Source organism: Labrus mixtus, chromosome 20, assembly GCF_963584025.1.
Source record: "Labrus mixtus chromosome 20, fLabMix1.1, whole genome shotgun sequence".
NCBI classification, from domain to species: Eukaryota; Metazoa; Chordata; class Actinopteri; order Labriformes; family Labridae; genus Labrus; species Labrus mixtus.
Window position 1 is genome coordinate 13,612,905 of NC_083631.1, and position 17,929 is coordinate 13,630,833.

The 17,929-nt window shown below is 42.5% G+C and overlaps 2 protein-coding genes across 2 annotated transcripts in view; one reads left to right on the forward strand and one right to left on the reverse strand.

Annotated features, from left to right (window-relative positions):
* The window catches only part of gpatch8 (G patch domain containing 8), a 197,666-nt gene that overhangs the window by 100,848 nt on the left and 78,889 nt on the right, over positions 1 to 17,929 (forward strand). The window lies entirely within an intron of this gene.
* Positions 6,428 to 13,683, reverse strand: lfng (LFNG O-fucosylpeptide 3-beta-N-acetylglucosaminyltransferase). Its single transcript, XM_061026240.1, has 8 exons — positions 13,159 to 13,683; positions 9,415 to 9,463; positions 9,124 to 9,226; positions 8,881 to 9,034; positions 8,687 to 8,772; positions 8,327 to 8,492; positions 8,123 to 8,208; positions 6,428 to 8,024 (listed from the first exon to the last, which is right to left on the reverse strand). The coding sequence occupies exons 1-8, from the start codon at positions 13,543 to 13,545 to the stop codon at positions 7,958 to 7,960; spliced, it is 1,098 nt and encodes a 365-aa protein (XP_060882223.1). The 5' UTR covers positions 13,546 to 13,683; the 3' UTR covers positions 6,428 to 7,957.

A 17,929-nucleotide genomic window follows, 5' to 3' on the forward strand; every position in this document is an offset into this window, starting at 1 on the left:
GGGGACTTCAACTCTCTTTTATTTCAGATGCCAGGCAGTTGCATGATAGCCAGGAGACAGAGAAGAGAGTAAAAGCGTCTCAATGGCAGAATTGACAATTGAAAAAAAAGCACCGATTTAGCAGCTTAATCACCGGACAGGAGGCACCCAGACCTTTCCATGACAAATACTATGTTTAACCTAAATTATTTAGCAGTTATCAAAAATGTAAATATATATATATAACATATTACAGTTAGCAGCAGATCAGGTGCACCTGGTTTTAATGACTTTATCATTTGTATAAACTGTAGATTCAAGGTTCATTCAGCAACTAGGGGGAGGCCCTTTCTCCCCTTCTTGATGCCACAAGACAAAACTGAGGGCTCATGGTATAACCTATGTGGTCGAAAAGGATTCAAAATACAGTTTTGCCAATTCTTTCTCTGTACTGTTTGCTTTAATACAAAAACAAATCGCAACAGCGAACTACCTGGTGGTAATGTACCAACAGCTCAGGAACATCTGAAATGATTAAGGAGGATCACTTTCACTTTTCACCATGTTTACTATCACATCATTTCTCCACATTAAACCTTGTCATCGCAGGAGACTGATGAACACTAATGCAAACACAGGACGTGAGCACCTTTGTTTCTCATTTCTGGAGGCATTCCTGCTTCATCTTTTTTTTTTTTTTTTTTTTTGCTCTCTTGCTTACGAGGGAGAGGGAGTGGAGGATACAGGGTGCCTGGTTTGTCTCTTTTGTTGACGAACTCAAAGCGAGGCAGCTGTGTCCATGGGTACTTGGTGCTCCTGTTATTCACACCTCACCACCTCCTTCGTGCGCAGCACCCCGGGCAGTCAGAAGGAGCACGTACCCACCGGAGGATTTTATGGAGCTGGACCAGTTATCCCCGTCCCCACATTTTAACTCCACACAGGAAAAACCCTCTGCTCACTGTGACGCTTCAAGACTTTCTTAAAGCGTTTCCCCGTTCCTCTCTGTTCTTTGAAAGTCGTCAGAAGTCTGGATTTGTCATGATCCAGTGGTTTACCACCGTCTTGAAAATGAACCAACGGAGATTTAACCACATTATCTCAGCTCACACAGCAAGGATGTTAACGTTTCCTTGTTTCCAAGGCGACAACAATGGCACAAAAACAATGATGAAATCAAAGTTTGTGCATTCAAAGACTGCTAAAATGTGGCAATAAAATAGCACCGCTTTTGTCCAAAGTGAAACTTTAACCTATCTGCTCTTACTTATTCCACCATACCATCTGTACAGTTATACATCAAAAGTGTGTTGCAGTGATTACACACAAATCTTTGTCTCACAAGGTCACTGAGGTGTCAATATTTTGAGTAATCACTGCCCAAGGTCGTACGGCATCATTTGCATCCTGATTTGCATTTCAGTTCGGCCTCATGACTCCGTTATGTCACTGATGCAAATTATCATCGTAAAATGAGTTTAATGTATCTATGTAAACACGAGACATTTATCTCAGGGTTCAAGTCACCGGCATAACCAAGCGTCTGAAAATATAACTGTGATTCATTAAGTTTGGATTTTGAATGTAATGTGACCTTTTATTACAAACGAATCGGTATGAGGCCGAGAAATGGAGTTAATTAGTCACTGACCCACCCTTATGTGAAGCAACTCAGATCATTCATGACGATTTCACACAGGTGGGATTATAAACTAAATAAGTCATCATAGTAGGAGTTATGTTGTTGGAAATATCGTGTAATGATAGAAATGTAAACATGCCTTAATGTGTGCTTATAAATGCTCACTAGTAAGTTATAAAGAGTTGATGGCATGTTTCTATTATTCTTAAACATCATAAATATCATATTTCGTATCCCATGACACACGAGTGATCACATGACATGATGAATAATAGTATTCAGTTGCCACACAACAGATTAGAGACAGAAAACGAAACTCTGAATTAATCTCAAATCTGACTAAAATATAGAAATGTAAAAAAAAAAAAAAAAAAAAAAATGAAAGTGCCTTCTTGTCAGACTCATCCTGTCCAACATCTGCCTTTTTTTTAAATGTTTAAGACAGATCCAGGAAGTCAAAGATTTTAATACAGAGTCTGGCAGCACAACACTCAATGTGAAAATGAGTCATTTCCTGCATCAAACATCTGACAAATGAGAGAGAGAGAGAGAGAGAGAGAGAGAAAAAAAGGTCCCTGTTCTTCTCCCGTCAGGCCTGCTGATCCTCTTCCAAATTCCTCAGGTCCTCCACTCAAGTGCTGCTTAAGTTCAAGTCCTTCTTTAGTCAGGATATGTGATACCTGGATTAGAGTAAACTCCCACTTGCTCAGCCTCTGGAGCACATGTTGAGCAGGATTAAGGCCTGTGCCAGTTGCTGTTGGATCTCTGTGCCGGCCAGTGGGACTTGCCCGTCGCGCCTAATCCTCTAGACAATGCGGGCTGTTAATTGGAGACTGACTGATATAGCAAAGGAGAGTCATGAAGACAATGTGCGAGTGGCCGGCCTTCCTGTAATCCCCTGCACTCCGAGGAATGTCCCTCTGTCGCCTGCCATCTTTGATTCTCTATGTCTCCCAGTTCTCACCTCACACTCTGGGGTTTTCCATTTTACTCACACTTAAAGTGGCGGTTTTTGTTTTCGAGTCACACCGACACAAAGAGAACAATTTAACAGAGGTGTGAAATTTCACATATTCCACTCAGACCACTAATGGGAGGTGCAAGAAAGCACGCCGACGTGTTTGTGTTTTAATCAGCGGGGTGCAGACTGTTTACAGACTTACAGAGTGTTTCCTGTCGACACGAGGCTGAAATAAGATCATTATTTAGACCTGTGAAGCCGTAGCTAGAGTTTTCAGGATAGATGAAATCAGTTTAGATTCTACAAACAACGGCACATACCGTCGCTACTTCGTTGCTTTGTTGCTGCATCTGTGGTCTTTACATGTTAAATTGTAGTTGTTCTGTCTTACTTTTAAATCATTTGTGACTGTCTTTGTGGTTGTATTGTGTCTTGTCAGTCATTTACGATCACATTTGTATTGTTTTGTCCCCCTTTTAAATATTTGCATTCTCCATCAGGGCTCTCACACTTGCAGAAAACTGCTGTATGAAAAAGCTTTATGTGTGAACGCAAGCGGCCAATTTTTTTCCGCTCGGACTTCGCCTGGAGTTTCTCCTGCCAGACCCCTAGTATTTTTTTTCTGCAGCAAGTCCGAGTGAGCGGCTGTGAGAATGCAGCAGGATGTTATCCGGAGAATTTCACCTCGAGCCAATGGGAAGGGGGAAGTGATGTGTATATACTGTGACTGCTGCAAAATGAAAGAGACTGACAGATTTATGTCTCCCTGATGAGGAAAAAAAAAAAAAAAAAGGTCAGGTGGGGAGGTAACCGTAAGTTCTCCTGAAGTGTGACTCAGAGTGAGACAGACACAAGTCATGCAGGACTCTTGTGTTTAGTCAACAGCATGATGGACAGTCTGGATTCTTTATCAGTGTAAGATAATCAGCCACAGTAACAGCCTCCAGTCAGATTTCCGCACAGTTCACTGACAGTTGGTGGCCGGCCCAGCAGACTGCAGTTAGATGTTTATGTTCTTGTAATCTCTCACCTGCTGCTGCCACAACATACATATGCAAAACAGCTTGACAGACGTTTGGAGATGTTCCAGCTGACTTATCATTTCAACTGGGATACTGAGGATGTGGAAATCGTGCGATTCAAAGCAGCAGAGCAACTGAAATCCCTTTTTATGTAAAGGTTGTGAAAGATTTATGTAATTCATTTAAGAGACGCAATCTTCATCATGTAGGCATCACTTTCATCATGTATGTCTGTTTAGATCAAGCTTAAGCTAGCTTCTTGTTAGCTTAGCTTAGTTTAGCACTCGGACTGCACAACCATAAAAATGAACAAATGATATCTTATTAATTCAAGTGATGTACAAAATAGTGACTTAAAAAAAGCATGTGTTGTTTTGTGATAGGTTCAGATCCAGATTCTCAGCTGGTTGCAGGTGCACATGGATATTTACAGACTGAACAAACTCACGCTCGTGTACTTAAGGTTTAAGTAACAATAGTAGGAACTAATACTTGAGAATACCTCTCACTCTAATGCGCTCCTGGCACAGCCTCACTCGGTGTCTTAAGTGGTTCCCAAAGCTCTGTCTGCCTTCCAAACCGTGTCCCCGTGTGAAAAGTTGGCCTCTGCTCCGAGTGTAAATTGTAATGCTGAGAGCGTACACTTAAAAGAGCTCAGTCTGACTGTATTTATTATTCCGCAGACGCTGGTATGGTAATAGACATAATTGCAATAGCAAACTTTGAGGGAAAATAAACAGAGGAAAACCCACCACAGGACACACAAGCATCTACTGCCAATTCATTCAAAGCTGATTATTGATGTTACATGTTGATGTGTGTGTAAAGGACTTCTGATGTCTTTACTTCAATCTAATTCTTATGTGCCTTCTTAATTAATTACATAAGCTTTAATGAAAGCACACCATTATAGTTCTTACACTTATAACTTAAGATGTCCCTCCAGAGTGACAGTTCTTGACTTTAAGACGTGTAGAGACAGATTAGACCGACACTCTAATGGTTTATTGATGCATAAACTTTCCTTTTTCTTGTAGAGATAGATCAAAATGCTGCTGAGCCGATTACTGTTTGCACATTCACAGCTTGCCACTGTAATAATACAAGAGTTTTCAACTTAAGCCACATGCCCCCTTTTTCCCATGGGTGCAGTGCCAGCTGAGGGATCTCGCTCTCTTCCTCCGCTTAGCAAGCCACGTCAGGCTTATAAACAATGATCATAACGTTCAGTCAAACTGTTTTTGATTGTTCTTTTATACACCAGTGTGTGATTTGAAACTTCTGCACAGATTTATTCCAAACTTTATGAGTCAACGGAGAGAAGAAAGACGTCGCAAATGACTGATGTCTGTTTGAACGGAAGATTTAGACACATTAAAGAGTGCCATTTTGTTTTTCCCACTATACATTTCTAGAAGGCAAAGCAGTGATTATGGTTTGTGGTGGGGATGTTTGCTCTAAGTAATTTGTCTCCCATGCATGGCTGCAGTGATGGATTTTCAGCTCTGTGTCTGCAAGAGTTCAGCCAGCATGTGTTCAGGAAGGCTGATGACGTTTATTAAAAGTGTGCATGAAGCTGATAGTTCAAGATATTTACAGTAAATTTGTTTTTTGGCAGGTTTTTCATTTTCTTGAGAGGATAAAGGTATAAAAAGTTTGCTGTTTTAGAGCTATAATTCTCAATATATTCACCCCCAAAATGACCTCTCCTCTGTCACATGAAAATCTTGTTTCTCATTTTGGTAGTTCTCCAGGTGGCACGATTCATCATAAACTCCAAGTAAGTAAAAGTCCAAAAGTATTCGACTTTATCTTGGTTGCTTAAAGGCTGTAAAGACTTAATGGACTGATGTGTCGTGTAAGTAGAATGCATAAATGTTTTAGCTGCTGTTTTTTTTTTAATAAGCTTATCATAGCTTTCAAAAATGAATTATGAATAACTACAATTTTAGTTATTTTATTTTTTTCTATAAAGTCCAGGTACCTTCAACCCTTCAATCTGCTATCTATACCGCTTTTTCAGTTAGGGGCTGCAGGGGGCTGGAGCTGATCACTGTCATTGGGCGAGAGGCGAGGTTCACCCTGGACTGTTCGACCTGTTCGTCAGTCACAGGGCTGACTGACATAAAGGTACAGACGACCAGCCACACTTACATTCACACCTACAATGCAGAGTCACGAATTAACCTAACGAGCATATATTTTGACTGGGAGGAAGCCGGAGGACCCGGAGAGAACCCACGCTCCACACAGAGAGACTGTCTAAGGGGGATTTGAACCAGGACCTTCCTCGCTGTGAGGCAACAGCACTAACCACTGCAGCACAATACATCCCCAAGAACCTTATTATTTTTAATTACAGTATTTGATGTGAAGTCTATCTCGTGCTTTCAACCATTGATTTTAAATATACATAAAAAGCAGGAAGAACTCTACGGCAGCTAGTCTCTTTAAACAATTGAAATGCCTTTATTTTCACAGCATGGTCACATGACCTTTAAAATCACACTTTGACATGTTTTAGCATCAAGTCTTGTACAGGAAGTCTGACAAAACCTTAGTAATCCTTATCTATGGACAAATCCAGGCGAGCTTTTCATTTTTCAAGATTTCTATAAAGCAGACGTGAAAGTTCTCAACGAGAGGGAATGACCATTCTTCTGATAATAAATGTATATATATATATTGTTGTTAGTTTTAGACGGACTGTGACTTTAAGGGCTTAGGTTTAATCTTACATCTCAATATATCTTTGTAAATTGAACAGACGATGGTTTACGAAATTGTGTTAGATATAGGAAAATAAAAACAGGAACACAAGTGTTGAGTTTCTCAGTGGTTATGCATTTTTTATTCAAACTTTCAGGTCCCACCACGGGTCCAATAGATTTAATACCAGGATCAACTCATAATCCCTGAGAAGCCAATATTGGGGATGAACTGTTCAAACCCTCCAGATACTGGAGAAGAAAAAAAAACAGCGCAGTCATTGAGACAGTTCAAAGCAGTACAAAATCATGTTCAGGTCATTAAAAGCATGTGTCAACCACAACAGGGGAGTTACATTCTATTCATTACACATTCACGACTAATTGAAACAGAGGCACAGTACACAGTACTGTGGTTAAAATGTAAAGAGTAACCCAATATGGGTAAAGATGACACAGAGGGAGCAAACACCTCCATGTGCAAACACTGATGTTGCTCTTGTTAAGTTCTCACCTCATCGGCCTCAACAGTAACCAGCCAGTATTTTGTGTAAATAAACAACATTCAGGTTAATGACAGAGAAGACAGTCTATTGTGCAAACTCTTATAGACTGTGGCTGGGATTAAATGTGGGGTTATAATTTAGATGCCATTTACCAATACAAAAGTCACTTTTTCTCTACTGTTGAACCCCATGAGGTGAGCGTCTTTCCAGGAGCAAATATCAGTCAAATATTTGAAACTCTGCTGTGCAATTATTAAACAAACCTAAAAAATAAATCAAAGCAATTCAAGATCTGATTGTAACCCCAAATCAAAATCTCCTCCACTCCTTATTTTCCCTGATTGTTACAAATGCAAGGAGTCATTAAATACATAAGAATAACTGGATTTTGAGATTTTGAGGGGTTATTTTTCTTTCTTTTTGTCAGTATGGACACAAATCTGAAGCATGTCATTAAAGGACGTTAATAAGGTCAGTTCTTTTTAAGAAAAAAAAGCTGACATACAGGGAAAAGTGCTTTGTCCTGATATACTTCAGATTAGGTCATTCAAAGGAAGGATGCATTTGGAAAATTGCCAAATGCCAGCTCAGGTTGTGTAAGAAATAAACACTGTTAACTGAAAAGTACAAAACATCTTCATCATAGAGTTTGTCCGGAGTCGTCAAAGTTAAAAGACCTTAACAAAAAGGCATGAAAAAAGCCAATAATATGATAAAAGCCTACAAACAAAGACCTTTGTTTTTAAAAAGCAAAAATAAAACATACAAGTGTTAATGAAGCTGGCAAAAAGGCTTGGAAATATGTCAATACATTCTATGAGAATTGCAGATTCATTTACAAGCAACATATATATCACAAAGCTCAACTGATTGCCTGCAAAGCTTAACGCTGAAAGCTAATTCCTGCCAAGACCTGGAGTCCTCCGCCCGTGCATTACAGGCGGAACAAGGTCCTGGTTCGGTGCAGGAAGGTAAAGTCCCGAGGCGGGCCGCACAGCAGCCCAGTAAAACTATTAAAGACCGCACGCCACTGTAGCAAGAAAACAGCAGCAATGCGGTCTAATACCAAACACTGGTCCCCACAAGCCTTTCAGATACCGAGGCATGACGGGGACGAGGATGAGAAAGGAGCGGTCGTCCTAGAAGGCAACCTGAGGGGGACACCACGGGGTGTCTGGGTACAGTAGACAGTGCACAGACTTGAACCTGGAAGACAGATAGGAGGGTGCAGGTTAGAGTTTTTTTCTGAAAAGCTTTGAAAACTGATATGAAGCCAGTCATTAAATGCAAAAGCGATCCCTCACCTCGATGGATCCTCCTCCACAGGAAAAGCTCCTTTCAAATTAATGATGTTGCTCTTGTTTTCAAACATCCCATAACTGAGAGTGATCTGAAGGAAAACAGCAAAAAAAAAAAAAAAACATAAGCAAAAGGGAGAAAACACTCTCATACTGATTTATGGCACCTTGAAGTGTACATGTGTGTAATAACAGCTGTAACTCTTTTACCTGCTTGTGCATCTCAGATCTGGACACAAGTTGCAGGTTCTCCAGGTGAGAGTGGAACAGGTTGCTGCGGGTCAGAGGGACCCCCAGAACCGACTCGATGATGTAGCCGATGGTACAGTCGTCGGGCAGGCGGATCTTCTCGGCTGTGTTCATGAAGTGGCCGCCACTAGAAAGATTCAAAAAAAGAAGACACACAATGCAAGGTCAGTGTTTAAAGCTATGAACTGCTTTTTTTATTCTGATGTAGGATTTTTGCTCCTATTGTCTTTAAACTAAAATAATTTTGTAAAACTTGGAAATGGGTTTTATTTTTTGATATTGAAAAAGAATTGTGCAAGTGTATCTGTATCCGTATCTCACCTGGCCCATGGGCTCATCTTCAGTGCCAGACCCCGGCTCACACAGAAGCCGGCTCCTCCAGTAGCAAACCAGAAGTTGACCGGTTTCTAAAAAGGACAGCGACAGAGTTTGTCATTATACAGAAGAATCGGGTAAATGACCTGTGCCGATCCTTAAACTTCGAGGCACAGAAAGTAAGAGACTCTTCTTCGTACCATCTTATTGTCGCCCAGCCTCTCTGTGGCCTCGATGGGCCGATCCAGACTGGGTTTACCCAGGTACATGTCCTGGGTGTGGGGGTACTGGGACAGGAACTTCACCAGTGTGGGAACATTCACATAGTTGTCATCATCCACATGACAGAACCACCTGAGCAGCAGACAAAAGGAGAATTATTAGATTTTGGATTTCACTAATGAAAAAAATCTTGATATATTCCAAGTCTCTGCAATCCTTACTTTTTGCCCGACTCGATGAACTTGTCATATTCCACCGCCATCTTGCACGACAGAGCCTGTCTGCTGTGAGCTGCAGAGCAGTTGGTGTTGATTGCATGACTCCCTGTAGCAACAGTGAACAGAACATAAAGATTTTTAGGAAAAGATGACACCATCACTGGAGGCTCTGTATATTTTTATCACCCCACATGGAGGGAAAACAGCTCAAAGCTATTTGTTGTGGTTGCTCATAAACCCTCGAACGATATGCTTTTTTGTTCCTATTAAATGGTTCCCATTCAGGACACTCACCAATTTTCTTTTTCAGCTCTTCGTCTTCTCCGTCTGTGAAGATGTACGTCTGTAAACACACAAAGGACAATACAGATGAGTGGACTGGGACTTGAAATCCTTGAAACCAAAAGCATTTTGGATGATCATGTGAAGCATGTCACATGATCAAATTCAACAGTGTACAAAGTCCCTCTTTCTCCAGTCGGGTGTGATTAGCATCAATCAACATGTCTTTTATGCAGTGGAAAACACATTGGGTTAAACAACCCCCTGCTCTAATAAAGCCCTTTTGTCCTGCATCTCACTCTCTCCATGGCAACTCTGCCGCCGCCCCAAAGCATCCCAGACATAGAACAAAGCAGGAGGCAGACTGTCCGCCCCCACACACACCCCATTCATGTATCCCATCCCCCGGCTGAGCTCCCCCTCCCACCCCCCCCCCCCACTCTGATCTCTGATGGACCTGCTGCCGGGCTTCAACGTGTTGAATCTGATCTGACAAACCACCAACACAAAACTTTTTTGTGCGCGTGTGTTTGCTTGCTGCTGTATGACTGACAGTCCCGGGTATCAAACCACGAGACTGCAGGTGCTTGTTAAATGTAACAGTTAGTCATAAAAGGAGTTAACAACAAAGAGCACCTTACGGGAACACACTTTAAAAAAATTAAAAAAAGAGAGCAGGAGGCAAGATTAGACTCCTCTTTATGATCGCTCACTGAGCAGGTGCAAGCTGCTGAATGGTGATGATGAAAGTCGGCTCTGGGCTTTGTAACCGCCAGTGCTGTTTACTCTTAACCTCAGGTGAGGCAGCACCTGCCGCACTTCACGCTTCCTTATCTACGCCACGTGTCTCTACACGCCAGCTCGTGGTGCCTAAACCCTCACCGACTGTCAACTAAAAGTCGCATTCCTGCAGCTTCTCTGGCCGGCTGCTGGGTGACTGCATTTGTGCTGTTGCATCTATAGACGTTCTTTCCGCTCCAGTGTTCTTTTTTTCACCACTGAACTGTTTGTGGAACAAACTCTGAGCAGATGCTGCTCGGCGCTGATGCCATGAGCCTGTATTTGTTTAAGGCAGGGTGGTAGTTTTAGCCGGTGAAGGGATCAGAGGCTGGCGCTGTTTGCTTTAAAGCCTGTTGAATAGACAGCCTAATCACTGAGGCAGCTGCCAGAGCTGCCAGGGCACTGACAGAGAGAGGGGGGGGAGGAAAGGAGGGGAGGAATCTCACTGCTGATTAGTAAATCGGGAACCGTGTGTGGCCATTCACCCCCTCTTCACCCTCTATCCTGCCCCCCCCCCCCCCCCCTCTCCGCCTCCGGCCGGAGCCCCATGAATGGAACAATGCTGTGAGTTTTCATGCTGGGTAAAGTCTCCACTGGGTAAATTCTAAATATGTTTGCCTGCATTTGCATACAGCTGCAGGAGTTAACTAAAGAGAAACCTCCCGGGGAAGTTTTTTTTTTCTCTCTCATTGTTTCTTAACTGAAACTTTAAAGGACAGTTACTTTCATTGAATACGTGTCCAAACAAAAAAGAAAAAAAAGAAAAAGAGTGCAGTGTGTGAAGCAGAGATAAGAGGCAAGGGGGCAGAGTGTGAGGGGCGCAGGGAGATGAGAGCAAACAGAGGGAGTGAGGTGGGGCGCTGAACTCCTGACCACAGGAAGGCCTGGCACGGCCCTGTCTGAGCTGAACGTGGTGCCTGGCTGGCTGTCTCCATCTCCACGGGAAGGAAGGGCATCAGGGCCCCCCCTCCCTCCATCAAACACATCCACCCTGAGTCCTTCCCCCTCTGTGCTAGAAATTCAAAGCCTTTTCAGCACCTTTTTATCAAGCCAAATTACATCATCATCTTATGGGAGTTATATGATCACCACATGTACAGCGCCAAGTGTTCTGACTAAACTTATTGTTGGAGAACTGTCTAATTATCATCTGGATGGTACCAGCTGCAAATGTATTCTTACTCAGCAACTACGGGCAATTTTTATAAATCCATTTGCCCCTGATCTTTCGAACAGGAAGCATTGTTAAGCATTTTGTTCCATTGTTTTATGGCAAGAAACAATATTGTTCTAGGGCAACTCATGGGGAAATAAAAGAAAACATGAAGAAGGCCTGTATATGAAATGGTTGTGTACGGGTAATATATAGATTACTGTGATCGACTAATACTGTCATTTATTAGCCACAAAGTGCAAAAGTCCCAACACTGGGGGGGGTTAATGTCATGCGCAAAAAAAAGCTATTTGTGCCCTGAATGGGCTCAAAGATTAAGAAGGCCACCGGCTATTGTGTCAACACAGCAATCTCACAGATAATCTACCCTCTGTCTGTTCTCATGTAAACTGCAGCAGAAAGCAGCTCTATCTGCACAAGAGTGATGAGATCTGTGAGAAGAAAATGTAGTAATAAAATATCTCCTGCATTGTGTTTTGCAGGACTTTTGTCCCTGATGTCTGCAGCAAAAACAAAAACAAAAAAAGGCAAAAAACTGCACAGATGTTCATCAGCTGAGCGTGGGAATCAAACCTGAACACAGAGGATGGCCATATGTACATGATGGGAACTGGGAGCATCATATGGCTAGCATTAAGGCCGTCCTTTGTTCCATCTCTCCTGACCACCTGTCACCCTTCCTCCGGGAACTCCCTCTCTCATTGTGAGCTCAGTCTGTGCTTTTTGTCCATGCAGGCACCCACCAGCTGCCTGCTGCCTGGAGCCCTGTTTACGCTGTCGGATGGGTTAACTAACATCATCCAGAGCAGCCATTACCACAAATAATAACTTCAAGTTCTTAAGTTCACACATAAGCAGATGTTAAGAGCACGGTTAGGATTATAACTTAATACAGAATAACTTCCTGACAACCAAATCACAACAGGGAGGAGAAACCTCTCCACAAACTCTCCTGGTTTTGAAAGATAAAACCAGTGTGTGGCAGCACTCAAGGCAAATGAAAAGGACATTTTAAAAAGCATATGATACCTCTGAGTGCAGGATAAAATTACTTTGACTGGCAACTTTTTTTTAAACCGTGCATGTCTTTGTGAGCCCTCTAAAGGCGCTTGGTTCTCAGGGCAACATTTTCACACTCAGCGTGCACAAACTAGCCTATAGATGCACCCCTTTGTCCCCATGCATCCCCTCAACGAAGCCCCCCATTTTCCCATCCCTCCAGTGGGCTTGACCCAGACTCAGCTCCCCATGTTCCCATGGAGAGAGGGGGAAGACAAGGGGCTGGGAAAAGGCTTTTCTTTCCCCCCTTCAGAAAGACGCTTTGTTAGCCCCTTGGAAGGGGGACAGCGTTGGAGTCGCCGCTGTGAAGCATCCATTGCACCGGGGGCATTCACATGGACACCCAAAAAGAGGAGGCATAATAGAGGAGAGGGGAGAAAGGGGGGGGGGGGCTGAAGAAGAGGGAGTCCTGGAACTGCTCCCTCCGTTCTCAGGGGCATCACTCAATGGAGAATAAAAAAAAAAGTGACAGAGCTGAAGAAACTCAGCACGGTTTACAGGGGTTTTGTGGGTATTCCACTGTGTCAGCTGGTGACAGGGGGAACAATGCAGCACTGTAAGCAGCCATCAAACAGGCATCACCTGCATGTGCACACTGGCTTACTGTTTCTATCTGCAGGAGAGGCCCAGCAACTATGAAGTTAAATCATTTGGAACTTTCTATAAAAAAAATAAAAAAAACTTAATTTGATCATTAAAAAACATAAATAAAGACATATAATTAGTATTGATTTTCCCATTACCTGTTGCATGCTTCTTGAGATCCATGTGTCCAGCAGCAGATTGAGCCTGGACTGGTGGAACTTCTTGGTGGTCTTCACGGCGATGAAGATGTCATCCGCGCTGATGTCCTCAGCTGGCTGCGGATCAGCAGCGGCCGCCGAGGAGCGGGCGGGCTTCTCCACATCCCTCCGTCCCCGGGTCAGTTTGGTCAAGTACGCGGAGAATCCTCTCTTCGCGGGCGCGCTGCCTGGCTCTGCGTCGAGAGCGCGCACCCCGGTGTCCCCCGCGTTCGCCTCCCCATCCACCTGAACCCCGTGATGCTGCACCGCGACGAGGAGCAGCAGCAGACACAGACACGCTGTGCTGACTACAGAGACAACTATCTTCTTGACGTTATTATTCACCATGATTCAATTTTTTTTTTTTTAAAGGAACGACTAAAAACTATGAAGAAATGCAACGGATCTCCAATGTAAAGTCCATGTGGTATTTTTTTTTTTTTTTTAAATATACGAAAAAAGAAGAGCACCAGACCTCTGTAGGTGCATAACTGAATCTTAAATGAGGTGATTTTCGCGAGGGGACATTTATAAGCTTCCATGGTGGTCACGCCTCCTGGGAGGTCCTTGAATGCAGCGTGCCTGCCAGTGACGCGCTAATGGGCGTGGTTAGTTTTGGGAGCATGTGTTTCTTGTGTGCTGAGTTCATTGTGTGACTTCTGCTGATTATAGTAGTAATACATTGACCCGGTAAAATCAAACAATCAATGAATCTTTAATTGTAAAGCACCAATACTTATCAAATATTAACTCTAGACATGTTACAAAAAGAGCAGGACTGAATTCTTTACACACAAAGACGCAGCATTGATCCACCATGAGCACAGCCTTTGACAAGATTTAGCAAAGTAACAGTGGAAAGCAGAAACTGCCATGATCAGAACCAGACTCATGTTGGACAGCCATCTGCCGTAACTGTGCTGGGCGTAGAAAGTGGGACAGAAGCAGGTGAAGGAAGAAAGAGACGGGATAGCTTCAGCAGCAGGGAGCTGTGTTTTGCACCATTGTCACAGCACTCGTCCATTTGTGACTGTTCCATCTGTGTTTTTTAAATTTGCAATCAGACTCCAGACGATTTGAATTTAGTCGAGTGCGAGCCGGGTGTTCACCACGAGAAACAGCCTCCATTGTTCCGCTCTGACCTTGTGAGGACTCCAAACAGTTGGCCATTCCCGAACACTTGTTATTCAAATTTTTGGCTCTCAAACCCGAGTGCCGTCTGGTGCCAGGGCGCTGACCAAAAGTTCCATTTTAGAACCAACGCACAGCTGTTGGAGCCGCACAGCGACCACTGTTTAATATCAAAATGATCTTAAAGTACGTGTCCAACTCTGGTGCTGAAATTCAAAGGCAAGCGTTTTTATTGTAAGATATTCAACACACAACGTTTGAAGAGAAACTCCTAACGCAGCTGAAAACAACACATGTTGGTGTCAAGCCAGAATAACACCAAAAAAGAAGATTGCTTTTGAATAAATTCCCAAAAGGCGAAGTTGTCCTGCATCCTGAGTTAACCCAACTGTCTTTGCATGGTCAGGAGAAATGTTTAGCAAGAGAAAAACATCATTTCCGCTGCATGTTTGGTGATCTTTTTTTGATGCAGGGACACCCCATGAGTTCCCTCTCTGCTTTGTTTCTCTTGACTAGGCCCTTTATTAACCTTTTAAAGAAAGGCTTAAGAGCCAGTAGAAGAAACCAGGCAGACGGGGATGTCCCTGTGGCCCTTATTCTTCTTCAATCAAATGCTGCTTTCTGCAGGGCTTGCATGGCATTCATCCCACCTCAGAAGCCCTTTTTGTGTTTCTTTGCACTGGTGAAAACAATGGCAGTTGTTAAAATTTGAAAGGACAAGAAAAGTTCCCCACTCATATAAGCTCCAGCCCCACCACTCTGTTTTTTTTTTTATATCTCCCTTTTGCCCCAATCACTGAAATGAAAAAAAAAAAAGAAGCTTTCTTGTCCCTTTTGAAATCCCTCCAACTACTCAACCTCATCTTGGACCCCCCAAACTAACATCAAACCGCTGAATACCAGTGAGATTGAATCCAGTTTCTTCAGACAGGCCCACTTCCTCACCACGGCGCCCACAAACCCACAAATGAACCTCACAGAGTGTGTGTTTGATTTTCCTCCTGATTGTAGCTGCAGGGACGTCAAAATTAAAGGGATGCTATTAATAGTTCAAAGAGGAGTTCACATGATGCACAACATGCAGGTAATGAATCTCAGCATGCATTATGTCCAATAGAAATTGACTGTCTAAAAAGCCTTTTTAAAGTATCTCTTCTATTTTTTGATATTCACCACAGAAGAACTGGAAACACATGTGCACATACAGCTTTGTAAGATGTCATCTCTACTCTGCACATAGATCCAGCTTTTTGTGAAACACGGAAGGCATTAACTCAAAACCACAACTTTCCTGATGTTTCCATGTATTTGATATTTCAGTCTGATGTTTGACATTCCACGGGATGACTCCATGAAAGTTTCTGTCTTTTGAAGCTTTTGTTTAAACTGAGTCAAGATGTATCCGGTGGGATCGGGTCTTTCACATTGTAACGAAGGACTATAGCTGAGTCTAAGATCTCCAGCCATGTAGGTTACAGGATATAATGTCTCTGTCTGAGAGTGAACATGTGCTGTAAAAAAATAAATGTAAAAAAGTTTGATCAGAAGATGAGAGCTTGGCTGTAGGATCGGTCTCTGTGCTGTTTATTTTCCCAGTATGGACACACTAGCTCTGATGGGATTACAGGTCACACCCGGAGTGAGAGCCAGGGGACCGGGCGTCCTCCATCAGAACCTGGTTTCAGTTTCCCTCCTCATGCAACATTAGAGGAAAGTCCCCAAGGACCACGGCTGAGAATGCTTCAGCTGCGGGAGAGACAAATAAATACAAGCCCGTTCATTGATCTACGGAGAGAGTTCCCATCAATCTGAAAAGACATCCTTAAGGATGAAGACATTGAACAGTTAGAGAACTGAATTACACAGAAACGTCAGTTATACTGCAATCCAGTAAAACACAAGATACATATTAATAATTGAAACACAATCTTTCAATATAAGCACCAATGTTGCTATTAAAAAAAACTTTGAAACAATGCCACAGTAAAAAAAAAGTGTGTTTTTTTAACAAAATGGTCTGGAAGTATCCAAGTCAAAGTTAAAAAAATGGCCCCATGTAAGTGTTTACATGTATATCAATGTATGACATTTAATCAGGATATGTTCTGAGTGTACAATCTATGTATGTATGTATGTATGTAAAACCCTGTTGATTAAAGGAAGCTGTTGGGTAAAAAGCGAAACAATTGCTTGTAAAGTAGAGTATGAAATAACACATTAGAATATTTACAGTCAATGGAAAGTAACTCATTTACGTGTATGTACCTCAAATTTTACTTAAGTAGCCTGCACTGCAAATCTTAAGTTCTGCTTATTTATTTCCATCAATGGTTAAATGATCATTACACACTAATGCAACAGTTGTCTCACAGAAGCACAACTCCTGAACTCTTCCCTAATTTCTTTTTGAGGATGAGCAGCATGTATGAAGGCATACAGCCTGATTTTTCACTCCAACTTTAGCTGGATTTTTTACCTGCCAACCCTCTAGTAAAATTTCTCCTGAGGCCTCCACCCTCCTCCTGTCGTACAGGCATAGCCTCCCGCTGTGAGGTGTAGTCAGTAAGACTTTAGGCAGGCAGATTGTATATGTTTAAACAACTTTAAGTGTCAGATTCAAAAATAAAACAAAACCTTCAAAACAATTCATCTTTAAATTAAATGTATTTTTTTCGATAAACTTTAGGAATGTTCGGTTAAAGGCAAAGTTACCGCATTTGTTGTGCAAATGTTTGTCACAACGCTGAAGCAAGCTTTCCATTTGATTTATTTAAACTGTAAACGATCAACTGAGGGCCAAAAAGTGACGGGTTACGTGCTGACATGCCTGGACATGTCAACATGATTTCTTCTTTCACATTTCTATCTTTCATTATTTGTCATCATGTGAGCCAGCACTCTCATTATATCGTGTACATGTTTATCCAACCTGCTGAGGGCAGTATGAATATCTCTACTTTGTAATAAAAACACAGTTACGTGAAACAGGATAGGCACTGGAGACCCCTCAGGTTTATATTTCCACTAAGAGCTCAAAAAACTCAGGGGAACTCTAAAAGCTGCTGACATGTTTGAGTTATTTCCATATCAGATTGTGAATTTTGTGAGTTGGAGGAAGGGGGGGGGGGGGTGAAAAGGTCCCTTGTGTTGTGTTAAATGGCCTTCCTTGTTCAGCTATATACTGTCTTTTTGTCTGTGGGCTGCTAACTCACCAGGACATACAAAGGGAGGTCCAGCAGACAAAAGGAAGGACACAGCAATCTGAGGTGGTTTAATAGTTTGTTGTGTCGTCTCCTCAGGCCTTTTCTCATGTAAATACATTAAACGTGTGAGCCATCTCCGAGGTGCTTTGCATAAACTGGTTTGTTTGTCTCTGTAATCACTGGGCTTTAATATGTAAAGATTTTGTTGTTGATGCAGAATAACCATGACGGAGTGAGTTGACTTTGACATTTTCAGAGGATGTATCAGTACTGGTGGAGTTTACCCTGAATTACTCAACTAAATAAACAACGCTCAGGCAAGGCGAGGGAGATCTCAGCTGCGCGACTGCAGATCCAACCAAAACAGGAAGCTCACGGCCGGTGGTTGATGTCCTATT